Genomic DNA, 25,280 nt, shown 5'->3' on the forward strand with positions numbered 1-25,280 from the left:
CAACAGAGGTTATGAATGATTAGCTTAATGTCTAGATAAAAGGACTGTGTGCTATCCACGGTGATATTGCCGATTTGAACTACTACTCTCATCACTCATTCTCACTTTAGTAAGAGGGTGGTTTAGTCTGATGGGCCATCTGGCCCCCAGGCATGCTATGTATGGAGGGTGTGATTGCACCGCCGATCTGGTGTTAATAGAGAGAACCACCCTGAGTATTTATGATCCCGCAACCTCCAGATGTCACTCAGTCACCCCTGGAAGCCTGACGTTACTTGCCTGGATCCATACTTATCTCCAAGGGTGTGTTATACCTTCTCTTTGCTGCATATCCAGTGCATTCTTGGGATTGCTTCTATGCATACCTCCCAAGTATCCCTGCTTAGGGGGGCAGTCCCTCTTTGGGCCAAAATTCATCTTTCTTCCCATGATCCATTGGTATATGTATCTGTCTGTTTATCTTGCATACATTATCCCAACCACACATACATATGTATAGCAGGTATTGGTTTTGTGACGATGCTTCATAGTTTAAGATGATTAATAATGAATCCGAACACCTCGGTTATAGACAGCCATATGGCTTTTGTAACAAGCTGATTAAGGAGTGGTTTCTAAGTACATTAATGCCGCCGTGATTCCAAATCCTCGCTCATCACGGATAAATTCCTAATCATTGACAGAAAGTCCTTTTGACTCGTGCATTTCATAACACACCTTTATTGGGTTATGACACTTTCTCCGAGTATATGGTGGATGCGGCCAGTAATGGAATTCCTTTATCTGCGTATCTTAGAGCAGGCAAGAACAGGTCTAATTAAGTGCAGGACATTGATTTAAGAAAGTGTGTGTAGGGCTAAGGTTTCTCGTACCAATAAATAGTCCTTAAAATATTGATTGGAAAAAGTTTTTGTGCTAATATTTTTGTAGCTAACGAGACAGCGATTCGCATTATGCAAAGTGGATCAACCTGAGATGAGAGGGCATGCTATGGAAATCAGCTGAGCCTGGCACTAGATGCAAATCGGGTCAGCCTTGTTCAATATACTAAGCAAATTAGACTTAGATTTAGATCTTGGCATAGAAGGCACATGTCTGCCCCATGCAAATCACACAGGATGGGCGAGCGGAGGAGATGGGCGTCCAGCGGGTACAGATTTTGTTAATTTAACGGCCAGTTGTTCACCCACAGCAGCCGGACGCGGCATGAATGCCCACAACATTTTACTGGCACAAATAATCCTAGAGAGGATTTATCATTGTTAGCGATTTGGTTAGGGTCTTATCTCTACCATCAAAGAACATTTTTATTGGTGGATCTCTACTACGGTTCACAGGACAAAACTCACGTGATAAAGTAGAATAAAGAAAGGATTTGTCATCTGATCGTTTGAGCAGAGCCCCCCCCTTACATTTGTGTTTCTTTAAGCCAAAATTGTTATGTGATGCACTACTTCTTAGGTCCTGCCTACCCATTGTACATCGCTCTAGTGTATGGTGGCGCTATATAAATCTATGATAAATAACAAAGGGAAAGCTGGATCTGATGGTTAAGCAGATTGTAACGTATAGGTAGATGTAGCTAATGCACATGTTTACACTGCTATTGTTACATTAATACATTGTTTGTAAAGAGAGCTGCAGAATTGTTTTTAGAACGCATAACGTTTCCACTCTGCGTATTACAAAGGGAAGCGTGGCTTATAAAATGGCCCAGATTAAAGGCGACCAATGGTGACCTCAGTTTAATTAAAAAAAATTACATTTATATATATATATATATATATACATTTAATTTTTTATCACTGGATGTACTGGATGTTATAGATATAATGTGTGTCCTTGATGACATTACCCCATCTATATAGTGCTCTGGAAGCATTGCAGGGTTTGGAGTCAGAACATGGAATGAATAGTTATGCACTTTAGTGTTCAAAGACTTCTAACCATCCCTGCAATGTGACTTGCAGCTAGATCAACCAGGAGACTCAGGTGTTTTAAAGATGGAGAGCTGCCCCTGCCCTGCTCCTGTCCCCAGCTCTCCCCCCTCTCTCCTATTTATGACACCCTCCCCTCCCCTGCAGCACACACACACACACACACAGAGAATGTGCATCCTGATCTGTTGCTTTTAGCATTGACGTCATTGAGGCCACATGACACCCCAGCAACCAATCAAGGGGGGGGAGCTGCTGCAATCTTTTAGCAAATGCTTTCTGTGGCACACACACACGTACATACACACACACCACTCATACACACACACTCATCCGCACACACACTGACACAGGCAACATATAGATACATGCAGAAAAAAAGGAAGCACAGCTCTGACCACACACAGAGGGGACCTGAGCCTGGTTACCCCTTATTGTCTGGACCTGGGATAAAGAATATGGGTCTAATCAAGTAGAACATTGGAAATCCCCATAATCAGCCTGCAGAAGAGGGGATCTGACACATAGGATCTGTTCTTTGGCTGAAAGAGGGGATCTGATACTTTGTTTCATGTGATCTACTGGTGCTGATACGCCTGTTCCTCTCTGCTATCTGCTATTTCAGTGAAATACAAGCGAGAGAAGCCTCATTTGACTAGTTGCTATGGATTGTACTAGCAGCTCATGTGGGGGCAGTGATCACAGACAGATAGAGGAGAACAAGCCACTGCTGGGGGAGATGTCTGCTCCAGAAGGTGGCAAAATGGGGGCAGTTTCCTGCAGGAGACCCCTTCAGCACTTCAATGGGATGAGGTATAAACTGCTTCAAGAAGGGGACATCCAGGTCTGTGTGATCAGGCACCCCAGGACCTTCCTCAGCAAGATTCTCACTTCCAAATTCCTAAGGAGGTGGGAACCCCATCATCTGACCCTGGCAGATAACAGCCTGACCTCTGCTACAGTAAGTACCACCCTGGGAAAGATCCTCTGACATGTTTTAGTGGGGGGATCTGGATGAGCCTGATGGGAGTTGCAGTCAGCAGCAACCACTGGGAGGGGGGCAAGATTCTCTATCATGGGTTTTGGGGGGGTAGATCTTTGCCCCTCTCTGTGGTGGAAGCTGTTATGGAGGGGATTTGGGGCTGTGTTCTCTCTTGCCTGAACATTACAATCCTCTGTAATGAGAAACAGATAGACTGGGCTCTGGTTTCGCAGAATGTTTAGCTTGGGGGTAAATCGGGGGAATCTGCTATTTTTCTTTTACTAAAGATCTGAATGAAGATTAATAGGAAACCAGCTTTAAATTATGACAACGAGCACTTTGTTCTTCATAACCGATATCTCTTGGATCTTCTTCATCATCATTTTAATCTTATTGTCTTAAATATGAGGTCATTAGTAGTCTTCGCATGTACGGTGTTTTATTGTATTTAGTGATCCAATACCTGTCAGGTCCTCCGGCCCGGGCACCTTATGGGAATGAAATGCCATAGCTGATACAGAACCTCTTGATTTAAAGAGCTGTCAATCGACATTTTTATATACCAGCTTTGGAAGCCATAAGTTGATGGGCAGATCTTCTTGTCAAGAGGTTCTGGAGTGATCACAGGGTTTACTGCATTGGATGTTGGGGTGGACTAACAAGCACCTTTTATTTCAAAAACAATTTGCACATCATGCTGGATTGCAGGGCTCACTTTATTTTTATTGTTTTGTTTTAAAGGTGTATGTTCCGGTAGAAAGATGGGAATGGTATTGTAGATCAAAATGCTCACCCGTAACGATTGTATGTGAAATGTTAAAAACAGAGATTGTATGTGTGGCTATAAACACGGTTAAAGCAGTTTTCATTGAAAAATTCATATAACCCACCCTTGTTGTAAGAGCAACATATATATATATATATATATATATATATATATATATATATATATATATATATATATATATAATGCAGTGTAATAGATTATTATTATTTATTATTAGTATTATTGCAACATAGAAGCAAGATTGCACAGATCAGCCATCTTTTCTCTATACATTTTAAAGAATGCGATAAATCATTGAGTTCCATGGTCTCAGGTTACCGTATCATGTAATCAACATGTATTTAAGCAGCTACATTTTGTATTCCCTTTCTCGCCCTTCTTTTAAGGAGAAATAGAAACCCCAGCCCATTATTCTTTATGTTATGGTAGGCTGGGTCACTGAGTGGATTTTGGCGTCTGCTATTTCTTTAAATCCCTGCATTTACGATATAAAAATCAGTGGTTTAGGAAGGGTGACAGAATGGCTTGGGGGGCATTATGCTGTGAATTCATATATTCCCAAAGGATTTCACGTATATTATCTGCAGGGGCAGTGCTGCAGCGGATCACGGAGATACAGTGCGGATAGTGTTGGATCTTGTAAAGGATCCTGTACATATAACAATGTTATAAATAAAACCTGATTATTGAATATATAAGGGAAAACTCACACATATATATATGTATGATGTCATAATTAAACGCTCATCAGATATGCTTATTTAGCTGTGTTTTTTTTTTGCCAATAATGATCTGTTTGGAGTAATTAAGAATTTAATGGAATCAAATGGAACATTTTATACATTGAAATGTAACAGGAAGTTGAACTTGTAGAGTAACAGGGTGAAAGGCTGTACTTTCAGGGGTTAATCTTTAGTGCATAGACGTCAAATCGTCTTTATGACTGTTTTTAATTGTTAGGTGCTGCACGGGTCACAGCAGCTTTTTTCAGCTAAACAGGAACGGCGGTGACATCAGTGGCTGTACCATTGGGGCCTTCAGAATTGGTTTGGCGTACCCGTCTCATAATCATATGCCAGAATCAAGGGTTGGCTGAGATTTATGGGAGTTCATAAGCCATTTCCCGTTCTAGAAGCTTAGATAGAAAGCATGTAAGTCGCCAGTTCATGAACTTAGGTGATTTTCTGACTCTTAAGGTTGGGTGTCACCTCTGTGGCCCTTGTATTGGGTATATCTGCTTCTCATTCGGGCTAGCGTTTGGCAAAAAAAAGTCTTCAAATGTATAATTATTTTTCGTGTACTGTGTGTTGGTTGTACTGAGGCAGTGTGTGAGTATCTAATGTGTGTGTGTGTGATATATATATATATATATATGTGTGTGTGTGTGTGTGTATGTATATGATATAATGCTTTAGCCGTGTAAGAAAACTTGACGTACAGATAGATAAGTTGGCCCCAGCTCTGTAATGCTGGACAACCTTTAGTAATTTGATGCATAGATTCCCAAACCGATCACCTTTACCTCCTCCGGGCAGGTGTTAATACTTTCTCCCCTCAGGGGCAGGTGTTAATGCTTTCCCCTCTTAGGGGCAGGTGTTAATGCTTTCCCCCCTCAGGGGCAGGTGTTAATGTGAGCCCGCCCCCTCAGGGGCGGGTGTTAATATCCCCCCCAGGGGCAGGTGTTAATATCCCCCCCCCCCTCAGGGGCAGGTGTTAATGCTCTCCCACACCTGCACAGGTGCCCCGCAGACACGCAGTTACTGTTGTGAGGTAAATCCTGCACCATTAGTGAGTTCTGTGGGCCAGCGTTGGATTCAGGGGGCATTTCATGCTCCTCCGGTACATTTTGCACGTTTCCCCCGTGATTGATCATGTTTGGCTTTACTTATTGTGATCATTATGTACAAATAGAACTTTGTTGGCCATTTTGGTTATGTATAAAAAAAGCTGATAAATCCTCAAAACGTAACACATTGCTGTATACCCCCTAACTGATTAAGGAACAACTCCCATGATGCTCAGCCGGCTTTTGGTGTGCTAAATGCTGGTTGAGGGTGGTGGGAGCTGCAGCCCGGCAACAGCTGGAGAGCCACTCATTGCCTCTGCTTCCAGTAAACAACAGAAGGCCTGGATCTTATCTCCATAGTAATACAACGTGCAATTAGTGCAAGAAAAGCACCAAACGAAGCATGTAATGTAACACAGCACGGCCAGCGGGGGTTACGGATAAGAACACTGTCTCCCGAAGCTACCGGGGACCCCGCGCTCTTGCCGCCATGGCAACCAGTGCAACGCTCCTGCCGACTGCATTGGTTGCCATGGCGATAAGACCACTTTTCAAGCTGTACACCAGCGTATGCATAACCCGCGTTGTCGTACGCGCCCAACTACTATCTAGAAGATTTCTGGTTTGTTTATTTGTGTTTTATGTTTGTTTTTTTGTTTTTTTTTTGCATTTGGGGCTCATGAAAAGTATTTTTAGTCGAGGGAAATATTTGTCGGCGGCCTTCAGTAGAATCTGTCGGGCGCGACTTTACATTTCTTATTAATTGTTACTTGCTGTGTTAGCCTCTACCACGTCTGCCGGGAGGCTGTTCTACTACTCTCTGTCTAGTTTTAGGTTATGGCCTCTTGTTCTAACATTTCTCCTCCTTTGACGGGCCCGGAAAGGCGCCCGCCGCTTGCTCCCTTGTTGTGTATTGATAGACGAGGTGGAGTTCCTGCGCAGATTTATTCAGTTTTGTAGCATTCATGGGTTTTGTGTGAATAATCTTCCGCATATATTTGTGTAAGGCGTGTTCTGCAGGTGTACACAAACTCGTACTGTGTGCGCCCGCTGTTATCTCTAACCCGATCCGATCAACCCGTGGCTCTGCGTCCTTTAAATGGCGTGGCATACGCCTGAAGGGGTGCACGGCAGGAGCGGCGCTTCAGCAGAGGTGTCCCACTCAAAGTCAGTAGGGGTTCGGGGGCTAATTGGTTTGCTGCACATGTGCAGGGCACTCACAAGCCCAGACTTTAGTCTCCCCCGATTTATTCTTGGATACCCAAGAATTGGGACCCCGGATCCTACCTGGTGCCATCAGATCCGCCATGTCTCTGCGTGCGCATTCATCTTTTATTTTATTTAAGTAGAAACTATCCTTTAAAGCAGCTCACTGAGCTTCAGGGAGATATTTCCCCGTTATGGAAGGCCAGCGCTTATACTGATCGCCTGGCTAGGCATCATGGGAGTTGTAGTTCCACAACCGCTGTCACCTTCTCTTTGTACTGGTAATAATAATAATTATTAGCGCCACCGTATTCCTCAGCGCTGAACGTGACATAACAAGTAGCGTATGTTTGGAACCAAAAGAGCTTACAAGTTTTTATTATAAATAATATTATTATATATATACACATATATAATTATATTACAAGATTCAGATTCCCGGGTTGCTGACATAATTCTAGTGACCAATAAGTACACAAAACAAAGCAAGAATTCAGCACATGCCCACTAAATACATTGAAACACCACCCATAAATATGGGGCATAAATATAAACAATATATAAATAATAGTCTAGAAGATCTCTGGTTCATTTATTTGTAATTTTTATTTATTTATCTCGTGTTTTCGACTTGTGTTTTAGTCGAGGGGAATATTTGCGGCCTTCAGTAGAAAGCTTTTCGGAATCTATCAGACTGTATGGTTTATCATTTTTTTTTTTTGCTTTATATTTCTTATTAAACAGTTAAACAGTTTGGAGGTGTGGCTTTTATATATATATATATATATATATATATATAGATAGATAGCTATATAGCTATATATAGACAGATATATAGATAGATGGATGTAGATCCCGTGTATTTCCGTGTTAATTCTCCGTGTGGCTTTGACACTTTCGGTTTCCAGTATGTGTTAACTGACACATTGTGACTAAATATGGTAAAGCCGTCACATTTAGGGGAAGTATCTGCCGGCTCCCAGCTGCACGACTTCAGCAGATTTGATAGCGACCAACGTAGATAAAGCTTAGGGGAATAAAACATACGGTTTTGGTCGGAGGAGAGATAAACCGGGTGAAGTTTCCACTTCACATTTGGCAGCGAGTAACACTTTCTTAACAGGTTTCGTCATATTTGTGTCATTAAATATTATTATTTATTGTTTTATGTAGCACTGCCATATTCCGCGGCGCTGTACATCGGTAAATCACATAGCAATTCCACTGACAGAAACAAGAGGTAGGGAGGGCCCTGATCAGAAGAGCTTACAATCTAGAGGGATAAGAGGATCTACTAAGAACGTTTCCTCTAAGGTGAGCAGAGTCTGTTTTTTTTTTTTTATTTTTTTTGATTTTGTCACGGGTACCGGTCGAAAATTTTGGGCCATACCTCATCGTGGGTTCGCTGCTGGATCACGGACGCCCCACGTGCTTCAATGTCCGATGGTTGCTCTTAAGCACACATTAAATGGAACCCCTTCCCTTTGTTCCTCTGAGCTTGCAATCCATTTACTAATCTATCTGTGTTATCGGGACAGGCCAGAGTGGTCCAGCATTGCTACATAGTCCGTAGATTCCTATATAAATATTGATCCTGGTGCAAAAGTATAAAAAAAAAAAATCCTCCTATCGCCATAGCAATTAGTGGGATGTTCCTGCTGATTGGAGCATTTTGTTGGGTTGCTATGGTGATAAGAGCATTTAAAAAAACAAAAAACTTTGCACCAGGAGGACCACTTTTACGCAGTTACAATATTGTTTACATATCTTGTTTTACAAAATAGATAATACATATAATACACTTTGATACAATATTTAGAAACACAGTTTCTTCGCCCTTCAGCCAAACCTGCCCCTGGGGCTTCTAACCACAAATCACACGCAGCCTTCTCAACATCGAAGATTTGATCCGCGTGTCTAAACGCAACATGGGAATGGGAGCGGGCGCCCGGTGGAAATGAAACTTTGCCCTGGTGCTTTGTGCACAGATGGCGAGTCCTCTCACGTCTTTCAATGACCGTAATAAAATCATTTGTCTGCGTTTATGGAACCATCGTGAGATATGTAGTCCAAAAAAAAAAAAAAAAATTGCATTCTGTTCACTATAAAACTTGGAGGGCAATTAACAATTCTGGGGCAGATGTATCAAGCTATAGAAACCACATTGGAATAGAAACCACATTCCACTGGTTGCTACGGTGATTGCATCACTTTTTTTTTACTTATTTGCTCTTTATACGTAAACTCTGAGTGCCACTGCAGTGCCCATCAAAGGGTTAAACCTTTGCTATCTGCTCAGAAGGATTATTACTGATCGTAGGGCGTTTTTACGTGCCTGCTGGTATAAAACTGGTTTGTTGGCCGGCACCAGTGCTGACTTTGGCACATAGGGGGTTAAACCCCCTCCTTTGCGAATAAAAGCTGATTAACCCCCGGGATTTGCCTCTTCAATGCAGGTGTGTTTGCGATACGAGGTTTTTTTTTTTTTCCTCCGCTGCGAAAATGAATAGTAATAATAATAATGACCAAAAAAGAAACACAACCCTGATTTCTGCAGGAATGAAAATGAAGCACAAATGGACAAACAGGAAACTGCAGATGTTCTACAGAACCTCGGGTAACCATGGAAACAAGTCTGGTTCCTTCCAGGCCTTTTATTATAACACTGCCAAAGAGCCGATTCTCTTTAGTGTTTGTTTGTGAGTGGACACGCACACCATTATGCCCCCCCTCCCAGGGGCAATACACGACTACGTCATCCGATGGGTGACCAGAAAGAAATGTTAACCTACAGAGCTTACACATGATGATGACGTCGGATATGGTTTAAGATAACCTAAACATGTGACGCTCGGGTATTGTTGGTGTTTCTCTAACCACTTCCTTTCCTCTGTATTAGGCAGTTATTACACATGTTGCAAGGACTGCACGTGTGTTTATTACATGTGTTGGTACATGGGGGGGGGCGGTAGCAGTTGGGGGGGAGCAGCTGTTCTGATTCCAAGACATTATGTCACTGCCAGAAAGAGTTTGGAGGAGAGAAGGGATGGGAGATGTGGAAGAAACGTTTAAATACCTAAAGGGATTTAACAAAGTACAGAACGGAAGGAGGAGAAATGTTAGCACAAGAGATCATAATCTAAAACGACTTAGATGGAGTGTAAGAGTTTTTCTTTACAGAGAGGGTGGTAGATAAACTGACCAGCCAATCAGCAGAAGTGGTAGAGGCTATTACAGCGAGGATAGTTAAACACGTATGGGATCGGCATATGGCTCCTGAATCTTAGACCAGACCAACTACCAGGTCTGAGTCTTTACATCAGGAAACATGTTCTAGATCGGCCGAACGGGTCTTACCTGCCATTACATTTTATGAGCTTAAGACAGCATTTATATTCTTATTAAATGCATTCATTTTATTGACATTGGAGAATGGGTATGTTGATGTGGCAGAGCTTTCTACGTTCCCCTGGACGTATCGGCCAGCTATATGGTGTGATATATCATCTAGGTGTATCATTTTCCCGTTGTCGGTAGCCGGTCTGCTTGCTTGACAGAGTCTCTCGTTCCGTTTCTTTTCTCTGGACGTAGTCTCGTCTTCCGCCTGTGTCCCCGCGCTACGTTTTCAGACTTGGTTACTTTATTTGCCAAATAACTGCTCGCTAGGGAACCAAACTTGATCTAGTCAATCCCGGAGGGGGGATAGGATGTTATGTAAACACGCTTAACGCTGTAACGGCAGAATTATATACTTCCGATTCGACAACCGTATTCATAATATACATTGTATTTTAATCGTGGGTGACTTTACCACATCTTCCTTTATAAAATCTATAACACATCATCGCCACAAAAACACTGGAGGCAGATTGTCAAGGACTGCCTACGCTAACCTTTACCGTAGGTATATCTGATCTTTGGCTTACAGCTATATAATGTATAGGTACTGGAAGCTAAAGGTTGCCATGTGGAACTTTTAATGTATCATAACCACCCAGCTCATAGGAAAAAAGAACGTTATCAAGTGCGTAGTGTATCCGAGGCACCATCAAGTGTAAAAAAAAAAAAAAAAACTTGAATTTTGTTTATCCTTTATTAATTTTGGTGGTTTTGGGCAGTGAGTTGAATATAGTATAGAAGCACGTCTTAGAACCGGAAGCGTTTGGATTGGTAAATGATGTAAAGAACTTGGAACCGTGTGTATTTTACAAATCTATAACTATTATTTAAAGTTCACCTGTCAATAAAACTGACAAATTGCCGTGTTATTGACTTAGAAGGCATATCTATATTTTGCGGTTGTGTCTCCTTGGTCACCCTTTCCGCTTATTGCGCGCGGCTCCTGCATGCTGAGCGTCGGGAGACGACACATCCCGGCGTTAGGATGCACACGCCGTGCGTGAGAATGTAGGACAAAGAGTTCTGTGACGGCAGTCTCGGAGCGGCCCCACTTTATTTCACAGGCACTGGTTAGCATCTCTAAAGGTGGACATCTTTGTCATCGTAGGTGGACATCTTAGGGCTGTAGACCACTAATATATACGTATACCCAGCAAACATTCTGCGCTCGTAGAAAAGATTGATGACAGAGGGATTTGGGACTAAAGAAGGACTGGTTCCTCCTACAGGTGGTCGCTTGGGAGGAATGGGGCTGTGTGATATCCACGCACCCGCAGTGCACTCTTTATTACTATGTTTGTATGTCCTTATTACAGTTTTGCCAAAATTCTAAGAATACAATGTTCGTTTATCTGTGGCAAATCCCTGTGGATGTCAGGTGTGGCTCGAGCATCTCGCTACCGCTACTAAGGCCAGCTTTGTTGACGGTAATGGAAATGCAGGGTCACGTAGTATTTCCTGTGTTCCGAGGAATCTGCCCGTCATTCTAATCCTTCAGCGTAGCGATGTCCAACCCTGACTTCCATAGCTGCCAACATACTTGCTTTTTCATAATTCTTCTATTTTTTGTTTTTTTATTCAAGTAAATATGAACCCTGTAAAAAGTGATTATGGTGCATGCGTTATGAGTGTCTTATTTACCTAGAAAGCCTGTTGCAACCTCCCTGGGTACTCCTTATAGCTTGAGCCCTTCATTTTGGTACGCTGCCCACCATTATCCAATATTGTAGATTTTCAGGATATCCTCAGTTGAGCACATTGACATCCTGTTTCTGTGTTTCAGTGTACTTGAATTAATAATAAGCATTATTCATTGTTAGGAATATAATAATTCACAATGCAACATGGTGTTTAAAAACACCTTCTTATAATTCCTGGACGCACTGCGTTACCAAACCAAACATCTCACCGGAAATCTCACTTTTGGATGTAAAGGATATTCAACCACAGGTGTGACATTTTAAAGTCACTCTCTGTAACATATAGACTGCACCTAAAGGGGATCTAACTAAATTCATTAACCTTTTTTTTGGTTTTCAATCAGGGAAATTGATCAGGGAAACAATCCAACCAATTTCCCTGTCCCGATGTTCTATCCCCATCTAATGGGCTTCCATCATAGAGGGGGAAATAGGATTTGGATAGTCATTCTCCTATTCTTAAACCGACTATTCTGTCCATGCAATGCGTGACCACCATGCAGTTTGTCCATTGATATTTTAGCATCATTGGAATAAACTCTAGGTATTGTTTTAATGTGTGTCCCAACCACCCTTCCTTATTGAATCTGGATTTTCTTGGAGGAGGCCAGTATCCCGTGATTTAGAATAGGAAGTACTGCGTGACTTGCATATATCGTGCCATGAGGTCAACAAAGGTTTATGGATTGTTCTTTTGTACCACCCATGAGTTCCTCCTAACTTCTCCCTCCGTGATGTCAATTTTCTCCTCTTTTAGGATCACAGATATAGCCTCATAGGATTAACATATTTTCCCCAAGCCAACATGTGGTGGTTCTATTTTCAATCTCAAGTGGGTGAAGTCCATGTAGGATTAAAGTGCGTGCATCTATATGGAAACTCTATCTAGCGTGCGCATGATGCAAAAGGCTGGGCTTTTCTTAACACTTATTTTAGGGAATCACTCGTTCTTGAGTGTTCTTTTAGAGAATCTGTATTTTAAGATAGATTGCGTGTTTTATTTGTGAATTCACTTATGAATTACCGAGCTAGAATGTGTATTATTTTTGTGCTGGCTTAGCCAACAAATCAATCTTAAATTGTTGGAATATATTGATATAAATGGTAAAAAGTAATAGATCTATCACAACCGATGATAATATTGTCTGCCTTTCTTAATAGTAATACATGCGTTGATGACCTATATCTGTTTGGTTTGGCTGCTGAGTTTCTTTTGCATTTAGGAAAGTGGTATTATATTTTTATAATATTTTGCCTCATGTATGCAAATGTTTACCACCAGTAGGACAAAGTAACTTTGTTCCAGTTTCCATTAAATTGCCTGTGATGGGTGGAATGTCTCTTTATGCCTTTTGTCTAAAGAAATGATCCATATGGCCAAATGACACATTTTGAGGTTAGTTGTATAACAGTGTCTATCATGGTGGTCCTTCACAATCCATGTGGCTCTGTTGAATTACCTCCCAGCCTTCCAGTGGGATTTAACACCATACCGAGAAAATATGTATCTCTTACTTCCGACACGCGGTGTTTTTATATAGTGCAATCGCTGTGGTTTGAGGTTTCCAACTTAAAGAACTCCATGTAACAGCTGCGTCCTGAAGACATGTTCTTCTTCTGTCCAAGAGTAAATGGTATTGAGTATCTCCTCATCCTGCTTGGTGCTGCATTGTGTCTAAGAATGAAAGTGTCTGCTTGCCTTTGAATGTGACATTAAGAAAATAATGCATGTGTTGCATTCCTACCATTTCAACCATGCGGTTACTTGTGATGGATTGGGAAAGCCATCTTGCCCAATATGAAGAAGAAGGCTGTGATATCTTAGGTGAGATTGACTGTAAGGCATTGGAACCTTTGAGCCATTTCTTGGCATAGCATTGAAGTGCTATCCTTCGGTGATCTGTCTCTCCAGAAGTTGAGATATATGCACAGATCCTGAGTGATAACCGTTGGCGCTGGGTTGAAGGCCACTAACAGACCGTGAGACTGGGTCTTTTGGCCCTCGAGGTCTGAAGCTTGACGTCCCTGCTTTAGATCTTTCATATATATATAGCTGAAAAGGCGGTTTATGCCACTAACTATAATTAGTATTTCTCTTAGTATGAATCAGTCTGTTAGAAATCATGATTCTCCACTGTTATCAAGCAGATCTTAAACTTTGGGGTCTGTTAACATGAAAAAAAGCAAAGACCAGAGCTATCTTTATGACTCTGCCTGCCTAACGCATACCAGATGTCCTTCATCTCTGGCGCTACTTCAAAATATTCTCGCCACAAGATGTTTAGTTTTGAGCTGAAGTACGTGTGCCAAGTCTAGAAATAAAGTAAGTCTTTTTGAGTTGATCTTGGACATCTCATACTAATCCAAACCCAAATAAAACTTAAGTGATGACCTCAAGACTATGCAGGCACTTTTTTTCATATCGTTACCCTATCACACCGAGCGTGGTTCGAGACTCCATCTGCCGTGGAATACTACTCACATGAAGCTAAGACGGACTCTTGCCTACAGGAACATTGTGCTATTGGTCATCTGTTCTGCGTTTTACTAAATTGAAACTCAACTTGAGAAAGCACATTTCTATGCTTATTCACACATTTATTAAATTTTAATTTTACATTCTGGACAGGGTGTTCTTACTAAAGAATTTATAAAAAAAAAATATATGAAATACATAAACAAGTCGCATTGGCCAACTTCTTTCTCCAAAACCCCTTGTATAAATATCCTGTCTGTTCTTGAGTTGTACGACCCTCTCTTGAGTAGATAAAAATACTATTCAGATATGTTCCTAAAATATGTTAATATTTTTTATATTTTTCTTTATGTATGACACATTCCCTTTTATTTGCTTGTTTTGCTTATCTTATTCTTGGTTAACAGTGCCAAGATGATACTTATCTGGCAACGAAAATTATAAATGCATTTTACAGACATTTCCTCCTATAAAAAGACCATTACAATTGAAAACATATTAAAATATGTTCCTCTGATAAGGTGAAATCCATGGCCTTATTCGCTCCCATCATGTCTATGGCAACCTATTAATCAGGACTGCTCCTACATCACGTTTTCATGTTCACATGCCTGTTCCTGCTGAAACCTTGGTACCTTACGTATAAGTCTACAACATAGTTGCTCCTCTGTATGCTTCACTCATCTCAATACTCTTACCCTTACAACAGTCCAAGCTGAAGCTCTAAATATTTATGGTATGTTTGATGTAGGCAAACCTCCAATTATAGTTTAACTAACCTTTATCTTTCCCACTTCAGGCCTAAATATCACTCAATCCGCAACTACCTTTGGTTAAAAGGTCAATGAACGATATAAATGTATATCTGTATAGGTTTGACCACCTTTCCTCCTTTAGGATGACCTCGCAGCTTCATGGATTCCATTATCTCCCACCATCATGAATTAAATCGTTGTCCTCTTTGCAGAGGCCTCTATAGAACTACAGGGACAGAACCTCTCAAAACGTCTTCAACAACCTCACCTACAAAGCCCTTAGATATTATCTTTCCCACTTGGGTAGTTAGATTGTAATGTCTGTCTAAAACTCACATCTAAGACAACCCAACGCCACAAGCTTTTGGTAGAAATACAGATATATGTATTATATATTGTTTTGTATAGTTCCATCATACTTCGTAGATCTGTACAACATGATCATAAGTATGCTATATAACAGAATGTATTTTGTTACTTGTTCCTGCTTCATATGCAAATTATTTAGCAAATACCCCCGTTGGCAGTCGAAGCGTGACTGATAAAGGTGCGCTGTACAGGTGTAGACGCCTACTTATTTTCACAGTTATTGTGGAGAGAGGGTGTGAGCTTAAACTACCCATTCATTTATATCCAAAACAAAAGTTTCTGTTTACAATGGCAAAAAAAAAAATGTGGAAATGTAAATAAGGCTCCGCAGGCTCACGATTGCTCATTAATCGCGCTCAATGCCATCTATATAACATGAGATAGCAATAGCTTTAAATACAGGTTTAAGTTTATTTCAAACTCAAATGCTGGGAGTTGAACTGATAACCCCAGCTGAATATAAGCGCTTAAAATGAATGCCACGCAGAAGAAGACTGGTTGGAACGGGTAGGCGATGGTCCAACGGTCGCCAGTAGTCCACGGGATTAAATTAGTTGAAGGATAGAATTAACTTTAGGAGGATTCTGTAAAAAGAGCCCATAGTTTTATGGATCCTGTGGTCCTGGTCTTCCAGGCTTGCTCACAGTTTCATCTTTCTATAACTACCTTTTTTTAAAGTCTTTTCTTTGTCATTTTAGAATCTTCCTTTCCCGTCCTCTTTTCATAATCTCCTCCGTTCTATGTCCTTACACTCCATTAATTCATCGATTTCGTTATTTTTTGAACAATGTAGTGACGCAGTAAATCCAGTAAATCCATCATGGGTATCAATTCCAGTTGGTCCATCACCATAACATATGTGTTATAGAAACATTTAAATACTTAAGTACAGGAGGGACGTTTATTTCAAAGGAGGAGAAACGTTAGAACAAAAGGTCATGATCTAAAACTAAATGGCCAGAGACTTAGATGTAATGTAAAGAAGTTTTACTTTACTGATATGGTGGTAAATAAATGGAAAAGAAATCGACATTGAAAGTCTTTTTACTCTTCATTTGGAAAATATGTTCTTCTTGAAGAAGGTGGCATATCTCTGATCGATAAGATAGCTGCTCTCTGAGATCTTCTAACAATCTTTGACACCCACACTTCACATTTTTATTACTAATAATATCCAGCCTGTGTATATATATATATACATTAAAATATATTTATAAATAAAATGGAAATCCCAACATAATCTGAAACATCTGACAAGTATGCACATTCAAACACAGTGAACGTATGTTTCCTTAACCCTTTAGGAGCAGTATTCTAGTTTGCAGAGCTTGCAATCTATCTCTGTGTGCCCATGTTTATTTACCTGGATAATCAATGGCTCTGTCTTGAAACCACATATATTAGAAATTAATTGGGAATAATTAAATGGCCCCCTCCCTCCGGTTCTGCCCTAGTGACAGGCTCTCTACTGAAGCTCCAGAGGGTATTTCTACCGCCCTAGAAAACAATGATTGCCAATTAACGCTGTACAGATGAATATTTTTTTTTTTTGGCCTAAAAATTTGCCTGGATCGTCTGCCCTTTTAGATCACTACTAGAAAATGGGATGAGCTGTACGACTTTGTTTCCATGGTTACTATGTAGGATGTAGTTTCCATGGAAACAGATTGCACCGATAGGATGCTGGAATACATGATCGTGTTCTTCCTTTGCATTTGCAATCTGTAGACCTGCGGCATGCGCGCCGACAAGGAGGCATCGGTGTGAATGTCTGATAGTTCTTGGTGCCAGTAGTCTATAAATGTAGTTTTGTCTGCTGTACTGAATCTTTTACACCCCTTGTTTATTACATATTTTTTCACATGATGTGCATTTTTCATAATTTACATTATTTTTGTGTCCCTTATGAAATTTGCAGCTTTTTTTGTGCTCTATTTGTGTGTTCAACACCCAATTAAATAAGAAGGTTAAAAGTTATTTTCAGGTTTTCTCCAATATGTTTGATCATTTTTTTATTTTATGTTTTTTTAGCTATTGAAACAGAGCCAAGCATTGTGTTTACTTTATATTCTGTTTCTGCTGTTTTGCAAACTCCGCTGGCACTGGAAGAGTTTATTAATTGAAATCACAATGTATGCTAAAAAAAAAAAAAAAAAATCGCAGACCTCTAGAATTTCTGAATTTTTTTGGCTTTCCTCTTCAGCTTCCTTATCTTGTTGTTTATTTCCCAGGCCTGATATCTGTTAATAATGAAGGTCAGTTTACCTAATCAGATCAGCTCTTTCCTCCAGTACACGGTTTCCCTTCTATTGTATGACCAAAAGAAAAAAAAAAATATATTAAATGGCTATGAAACAATAAAAATCTCTCCATTCTCTACACATTTTTTTTTCCCTTAGTGTAATTCACTTTCCAAAAATTACCCGAAAGCAACACAAAGCTAGCAAATTCCACCCAATATTATCAAACGTATGGAGGCCATTGTGATTCAGAATTTCAAACTATTTTATTTTATCGTCCAGTGTTATTTCGCAGTGTCTTTTATTTTAGATTTATGGAACATTTTTCCCCTCTGGATCCTAAACATACTATTTATTAGAAACAAATATTTGTTCTTCCCGTCAGCCAAAAAAAGCCTATCCAAACTAGCTAAAAATGTACAATTTTAACTGTTACATTTCTTAATTTATTTGTTTCCCTAATGTCCTTTATTAAGATCACTTATGATTGCGTGTTCCTGGAAATCTTGTAGACCCCGCAAGCAAAGAGACGTGAAAGGTATTTTAAGTTATAGAACTTAACTGGCGCAACGCCGTTCAGCCGCAATAAAAAGGGACTCAGGCCAATCACGGGTACTGCAATCAGCAATGTAGGGCAATGGAGCCCTGCTTACTGATCATCCTGTGATCAGTATAATATAAAATAAATATATATATATATATATATATATATCATTTAAAAATAATAAACAGTATTATTAATTACTAAGTGTATTTCTAAACCCAGGGCAAATATTAGAATCAACCTGACCTTCTTGTCCTAAAACCCCCCCCCAAAGTATAATTTGTGTGGGAACAGTAAATGAGAGAGAAGAGATTTAAACACAAACACCGTCACAAAAGATACAACATTTCTAAACAGTCCGGTTACAGTACAAAGGGGTTAAGCTTTTTGGCTCTTTGTAGCCTTGTGTCCATGAGAAAAAAAAAAACACAACTTTTTTTGATGTGTTAACCACTAAGTAACAAAGGTCAGCCTGAGTATCTTTTTTTTAAACATACACGAAAGTACAGAGTTTTTATTGCTGGGGTGAGGCTGAGGTACTGTACAATGAACAGACATGTCTTGTTTTTTATCTTTTTTCTCTGCATTTCTTAATTAATTGAAACTGCTCTCTCCGCCATCCCAGTCCATCAGGTATTTTATGTGGACTATCACTTCTCAGTTTTTGGCTATGGTTCCATGGTCAAGCTACTTCCATCAGCAGTAACGTTCAGATGTTAAGCTCTGGGGGATAGTACTTGTTTGTGTAAACCTACAAAATGACCCATTTTTTTATCTTGTGTGCCAATTCTGAACTGCGGTACAGAATGTGTTGTTTTTTTTTTTTTTTTTTTATAAATCTAGTAGTAATGATATCAGTCTGGAATAGGTTTGTTGCAATTCTTTTGGACGTTTTACAAATAGCCTTAAAGATCATGCGAGCCTCGTTATGTCCTCATATTCATTTGACTTTCTCTTTATCTTGTTCTCTCGGGATGTAATAAATTTGATTTGTTAATATTCTTTTAACAGTTCTCGTTATGAAATAAACGGAAGTTGCCAGTTAAGTCCATTGGCATAGTCCTAGATCAGTGCACTCATTGACCCTATTCTTTCTGAGATACAGTGTGAGGGATGTATCAAGGCTGGCATTATATATATATATATATATATATATATATATATATATATAATGAAGAACAGGAACTTCACTATATATATATGTCTATATATATATATATATATATATATATATATATATATATATATATAGATATATATATATAGTGAAGTTCCTGTTTTTCATTTTGTGACATCTCAGCAGGAGTCATGTGCTAGAGAGATACTATTTTAACTCTCAAGCCTCAGCCCTCTGTAAAACAGCCCTTTTATATCTTGTACTTGAATGCCTTTGTTGATGTTAGGTGACCTCATTTAGTACATGCTAATAAGTGATCACAGGACTTGGTGTTAATTCTAATGAAGTATATGAGAAATCTCACTGTAGTTGGGGCTCTGAAACCTGCATTGGTTTTATGTTTATGTACAGACTTGATGAGTCTCATAAGACATGTGCTTTAGCTTGTATGTTGGTCCTGATCACATATGGGTCTTCTAGTTCTGTACATGGAACTATCAAGTGTAGGAAGCCAAAATGGTGGTCCAGACCAAAGTTACGGTCTGGTCCATCATCCAAGATTATACCTTCATCGACCAATCAAAGCCTCTACCTTGTAACCTATTTTAAAGCAGGGCCAGTTACTCTTTTGGTATTAACATGTGAAGTCACACTTTCCATCCCAACATGCCCTTGTCTGATTATGGTTTTCCACCCTTCTAAGCAAGAAATTCAGTCCGTTGATTCTGCTTATTTCCCCTTATTTACGAGTTGCTTTGCTTGTGTACTTGTGAAAATGAATCTCCTTTTTGGTTATCAGTAGAGAGATAAAAAAACCTCAGAGAACCTTTTTTTTTCTCCCTTCCTCTTTATTTTTGCCAAGGACTCTCTGCTGGAAATCCATCAACTCTCATTCTGGTTGCGTGGAAACAAATAACATAAGAAAATGTTTAACCCGTTTGTTTGTAGATAACCGTGCAATAGCCTACAGTAGAACCTTTGGAAGCGGAGAGTACAGATTTTATATAACAAAGAAAGTGAGCAGGAATATCCTCTATCGGGTTTGCCAAAAGGGGTATCATTGGTGCCACTGTGAATATTGAAATATTGGGAATCATGTTTTTTTATGCATATTTGCAACCACTTGTGCTGTATCGAAAAAATCAGGTATCAACACAACCTTAAATGTATGGTTGTGTTCCTTTTCCTAGAAGCACCAGTTGCATAAAATAACGTTAATGGGTAGTTTTCACCCCTTTTCATTAAGCCCTGAGTTCTGCTTGTATTTGTGTACCTGCTTATGGATGAATGATGTGCTGCGGTATACACAGGGCACAGGTCTCTCCAGGATAGGTCTGAATACGTAGGCTATGATCTCAACCTTGGCTGTATTTTGTAAGTAGTAAGGAAGGCGTCTTGCCAGGCTTTCGAGCTCGCTGTACTTTTCAGCAGCTGTGTTTAGTAGAGAGTGGATGTTGGAGTTGACGGCAGCGCCTGGAAAATCTGCGTGAACCAACTAAGGGATATATCTTGAAAGAGTAATATCAATCTCATCACCTGAGCCAGTCCAAAGCTACGCTGCCCCCTTGCATGTAGCCACCAGAATCCTCTGGTCAGCTCTGAAACGTAAAGCTATCATGGGGGGATTTTGGAAAAAGTGCAGAGCGTTGGGTTACACTTTCAAAATGTTCAATTGTAGCATATGTTGGTCTGCTTTATTACTTCGCCGGGATGACTTTATAGTGCAACATCAATTAGTTTAGACAAAGGTAGTCAGCAGATCCATATGTTTTGAATTGTCACATGATGTCCCTAATTAGTCACCTTTGATATTCCATACAAGTCCAATTAACAATGCAGTGAGGTTAGCAGGCTTTGTAAACTCATCTATTTCGGTTTCCAGTTTGGGTTCTCAACCAGATCTCCAAACCTTTGGCCATCAGTCAAGATTCTCTGATGATTAATCCTTCTACAACCCAAGGTAACAATATTTGGGGACAGTTAGATTAAGTAAGATTAGCCACTTTGACCATCAGTCGTCATCCTTTGGTGGTTAATCCTTCTAGAACCCAAGGTAACAAATGTTTTGGGACAGTTACATCAAGTTAGATCAGCCATCATGGTCATTAGTCCACATGCTCTGGTGGCTAATCTTTCTGAAACTCAAGATAATAATGTTCGCATTTTTGAGATGACATACAAAATGTTTGTATTTGGTGCACAAACAGATACAGTCATGTTCTTTAATCTTGTCCAGCTGCAGAATGGTTAAAAATATATATGTATAAAAAAAAACGGAACAAACAGCATGTCAAACATAGATAAAAAAAGCTGAGCAAACATAGACGTGGACTTTGAGGTTCTGTAGAAGAACAGTGTTTGTGAATGATTCCGATGTCTCTCAGCAGCTGGTCCCTGCCAGCCGTCCATTCTTAGAACACTGTGTCACTTGTCGGAAATTAAAATGTGGCCCTATTATTATTTAATTCTACATGGTGACAGTCGGATGCAACGTTTTCCTAAATGAGCAACCCAGATGAGAAAAAATACATCCAACAAGATAATGGGATAAAGAGATTTTTATTATCAGAATCAGTAAGTTGAGTCATTCTGAATGCAGAATCTGGGTGGCCCTCAATAGCTCTATGTGGAGCAATTGTATCAATACTGGGTTTTCCATTCTAATGGAAGAAATATTGGGTTTGTGGAGCACAACATCAACTTGTAAGTAAGTAAAACTGTATTGAATTATCTACACAAACATAGATCTAGCTGCAAAGTTTCAAAGTCATCTTCTCTTGCCTTGGTCCAAAGGGAAAACGCAGAATGTATGGTCTCCATGCTTTGGGTCATTATGTTAAAAATCTGAAAGAGTAGCTGAAGCATTCAATAGAAAGAAAATCCAAAACAGAGACGCTCACTCATGCCAGAACGCCAACTATTATAAGATGTATTAAAAAAAACCAAAACATCTTGAAGTAGCTTCAGGCCTCATGGGGGGGGGGGCAATTCTCTTTAAGGATATTCATGGAGGAATTAAGTTTAGTGGCAACTTTCCGAGTAACAGAACTTTTTGTTGCGATGCTTCATTAAAACAGATGGAAAATACAAAGTTGAAAGGGAGATATATTTTTCTGGAGATGTTTTCTTGATCGTAATTGCTGAGGGGGAGTAACCGACTGCAAGCTTTCTCTTCCTGCACCAAACAATATCGGCACAAGCCGTTAGCTGCCGCCGTCAGCTGCTGCAGGACATTTGCCATGCGTGGAACGAGGGTGGCGTTTCCTGTGCTTAACCTCTTCAGGACCAAAATACCTTAGGGATTTTCTAAAGTTCCACAATTTCTATCCCTCTATGTATTTTTCTAATATTCTCTTTATAATCTATTATATATCTATTCTCTTTATAATTTCCTTAAAAAAAAGGCTACAATAACATCGACTCTTTGGTATGAGTTTACCGAAGAACAAAATTAATGCTTTTTTTATATTGTAATTGTTAATTATAATTTTTTTATTTATATAGCACCAACAATGTGCGCAGCGCTTCTTACAATACATACATTCGTAAGGTACGACAGAACTAGACAGCCTAAGACGAAACGACGCATTAGGGAAAGTGGACGTTTGTTTTATGGAATTCCACATCTACGAGCGGCTTTGCGTCTTAGACCATTAAGCTCCAAAGACATTTGCTGAATTAAGCCAGTTCCACTGTCCTAGTTGTCGTGCTATTGTCGGTCTGCTTTCTTGAGACCAACAATGTGTTGTTTCTGCGTATGAAACGTGTGTATGCGCTCCCAGAACATAACAAGCAGCCAAGGATCATATCAGATGTTTTAAACATGTCTTAAACATGTCTGGTGTTTTACTGACAGTCGGAAAAAGTAGGAGACCTGGTGGGCCAAGCAAGCACTTCCACATGGCCATGGGATTGCAAACCACATGTTATAGTTTTAACGGGTTTGTAGAGTCTCAGGTTCTAAAGGACTTTCCCAGAACTGTAAACATTACGCAGAGGTAATTGGCTTTCAAGAGAATAGGATTTCCACGCGAAGCAGAGGTTTCTGCCCAAGCAATTAAGGAGGATCTCTTTCCAGAGAAACCTTACTCTGGCTGACTTTTCCTTCCAAAACCTGGCTCGTGTGACCGTAACCAAACGTGGTGGAAAAGCTGAGGGGGAATTCAAGTTCTCTCAATTAAAGCATTATGAGAAATACTTATAGTGTTTTTAAAGGGTTTCTTTTGGCAGGAGCTTTAATCAGGAATGATCTGAATAAATGTATGTCCACCGGTTTCCTAATTGTACAAATTCAGAGTAAGATGTTTTGATGAGATTTCTGTTCTCTGTTTGATGTGGGTACTCCGACATCAAAGGCTGAAAGATAAGTGGAACAGCCTCCTTGCGGACGTGGTAGAGGCTTTTACGGTGAGGGGATTTGAGTACATGGCTCCTAAATCTAAGACGAGACCCCGAAACATCTGAGTCTTTACAGCGGGATGAACGGGCCGACTAGACGTGCCGCATGGGTCTTATCCGGGTAAAATGCTTTCTTTCTAATACCGTCATTTTGCTGAACTAACCAAACTTCAGACAAGGATGAGTTCATATTCATCCATTCTCTTGTCGTAAGAGTACTTCAAGGCTGTAACAGCGTAGCATTCCAGCTCCCCAACATGAAAAGTATGCATGGTTCTGGATTATCATCTGTGCGTTCTGCCCGTGGATTGGATGGGTGCAAATCAAAATTTATTGCATGGGGCCACAGTAAGATTTCAGTTACCCCGTTCAAAAATATTCTTTTCCAGCTGCTGAACACTGCATACAGGGCTCTGTTTAGACCCCAGTGCGCATGTTTAAAGTCTTTCCATTGTTTTCAATGAGAGTACTTTATTGCCACTGAACGGCTACTTATGCATTTACATTATGAGCTCCTAGAAGAGCAGGCAGCAGGATCAGGGTAATAAAGAGGGACTTTTCCTCTGGAAGAGAGACACTTGGGAGATGCTATGGCATGTTAGCAATGCCAGGTCAAAGTTTTGCAAATAGAGCATTATGGGTGGTGTGGTTCAGAGAAGCTGGAACACCAAACGTGGTGACTTGACCGGTGATGACCCCCATGTACTCTTACACGGTGCTGCGAAGGGGTCGCTGGGCAGTCTCTCTTCATCCTGTTCCCCGGGCTTGTTTTATATGTAGTCTTTAAACGGAGACGAGGAAGAAGATGCAGAATTAAGGAAGTGGTATGTTGAAGTCTGCCGTTCTTTTTAACCTTTTGTTGATTCCGTTTGACACAAAGGAAGTCGGTTTCTAAATTATGTCCCATAAAAAAAACATAACTCTACGCCGCGTACGTATGTAATGGTGCATGCGTATGCATATGACGGTATTTCGCAATTCAGGGAAAGCGAATCAGGCGTCAGGAGCTGGGAGTTCACGTATGTTACAGATATAGATTCATGGAAATTTACCAGAACATGGCTCTCCGCTTCGCACTGGACTGTCGGCTATAAAAGCTTTATTGCGACTACTGATTGCAGTAGGTTAGCGTTCTTATCTTTTAACTGGCTTGTTTTTACCCTCTGTATGGCGTAGGGATCTACTGCTAACTAAACAGGCATGGATTTATTTACCGGGGTGCCCCCGGTCCCGATACTCTATATACAATATTAATTGAAATAATTTATGGGAGGGCAGAAATAAATAATAGTAATAATAAAATGATTTATATATATATATATAAATATAGGGAGAAGCATGGTCAGAAATGGCTGTAGTATTATTACAGGGACAGTCTGATGTACCATGAGTCCTTGCTAATGAAGAATGCGTACTGAGTGTCAAAACCATTGTCCGTTCCCAGTTCCATAACAGTGAACTGGAGCGAGCGCGAGTAATATTCCGGCTGTTGCCATCTTTGGGATATTCCATTGGTTGCTATGGCGACTGCACCTCTTTTCCAACTTGGGACCAGAAGTGCTGCATATGCACAGTCCCCTTAGT

The 25,280-nt window shown here is 40.1% G+C and overlaps 1 protein-coding gene across 2 annotated transcripts in view; it reads left to right on the forward strand.

The window, feature by feature from the left end:
- The first annotated feature begins 2,180 nt into the window (after window positions 1-2,180).
- The window catches only part of CMIP (c-Maf inducing protein), a 63,693-nt gene continuing 40,593 nt past the window's right edge, over window positions 2,181-25,280 (forward strand). Inside the window, exon 1 of one of the 2 annotated variants that reach the window (XM_053448488.1) lies at window positions 2,181-2,898. In XM_053448488.1, the coding sequence (XP_053304463.1) occupies window positions 2,602-2,898 (297 nt within the window). In that variant the 5' untranslated portion in view covers window positions 2,181-2,601. The remainder of the gene's footprint in view (window positions 2,899-25,280) is intronic. The other variant, XM_053448489.1, reaches the window with a different exon arrangement.

This window comes from Spea bombifrons, chromosome 10, assembly GCF_027358695.1.
Source record: "Spea bombifrons isolate aSpeBom1 chromosome 10, aSpeBom1.2.pri, whole genome shotgun sequence".
In the NCBI taxonomy this organism is placed as follows: Eukaryota; Metazoa; Chordata; class Amphibia; order Anura; family Pelobatidae; genus Spea; species Spea bombifrons.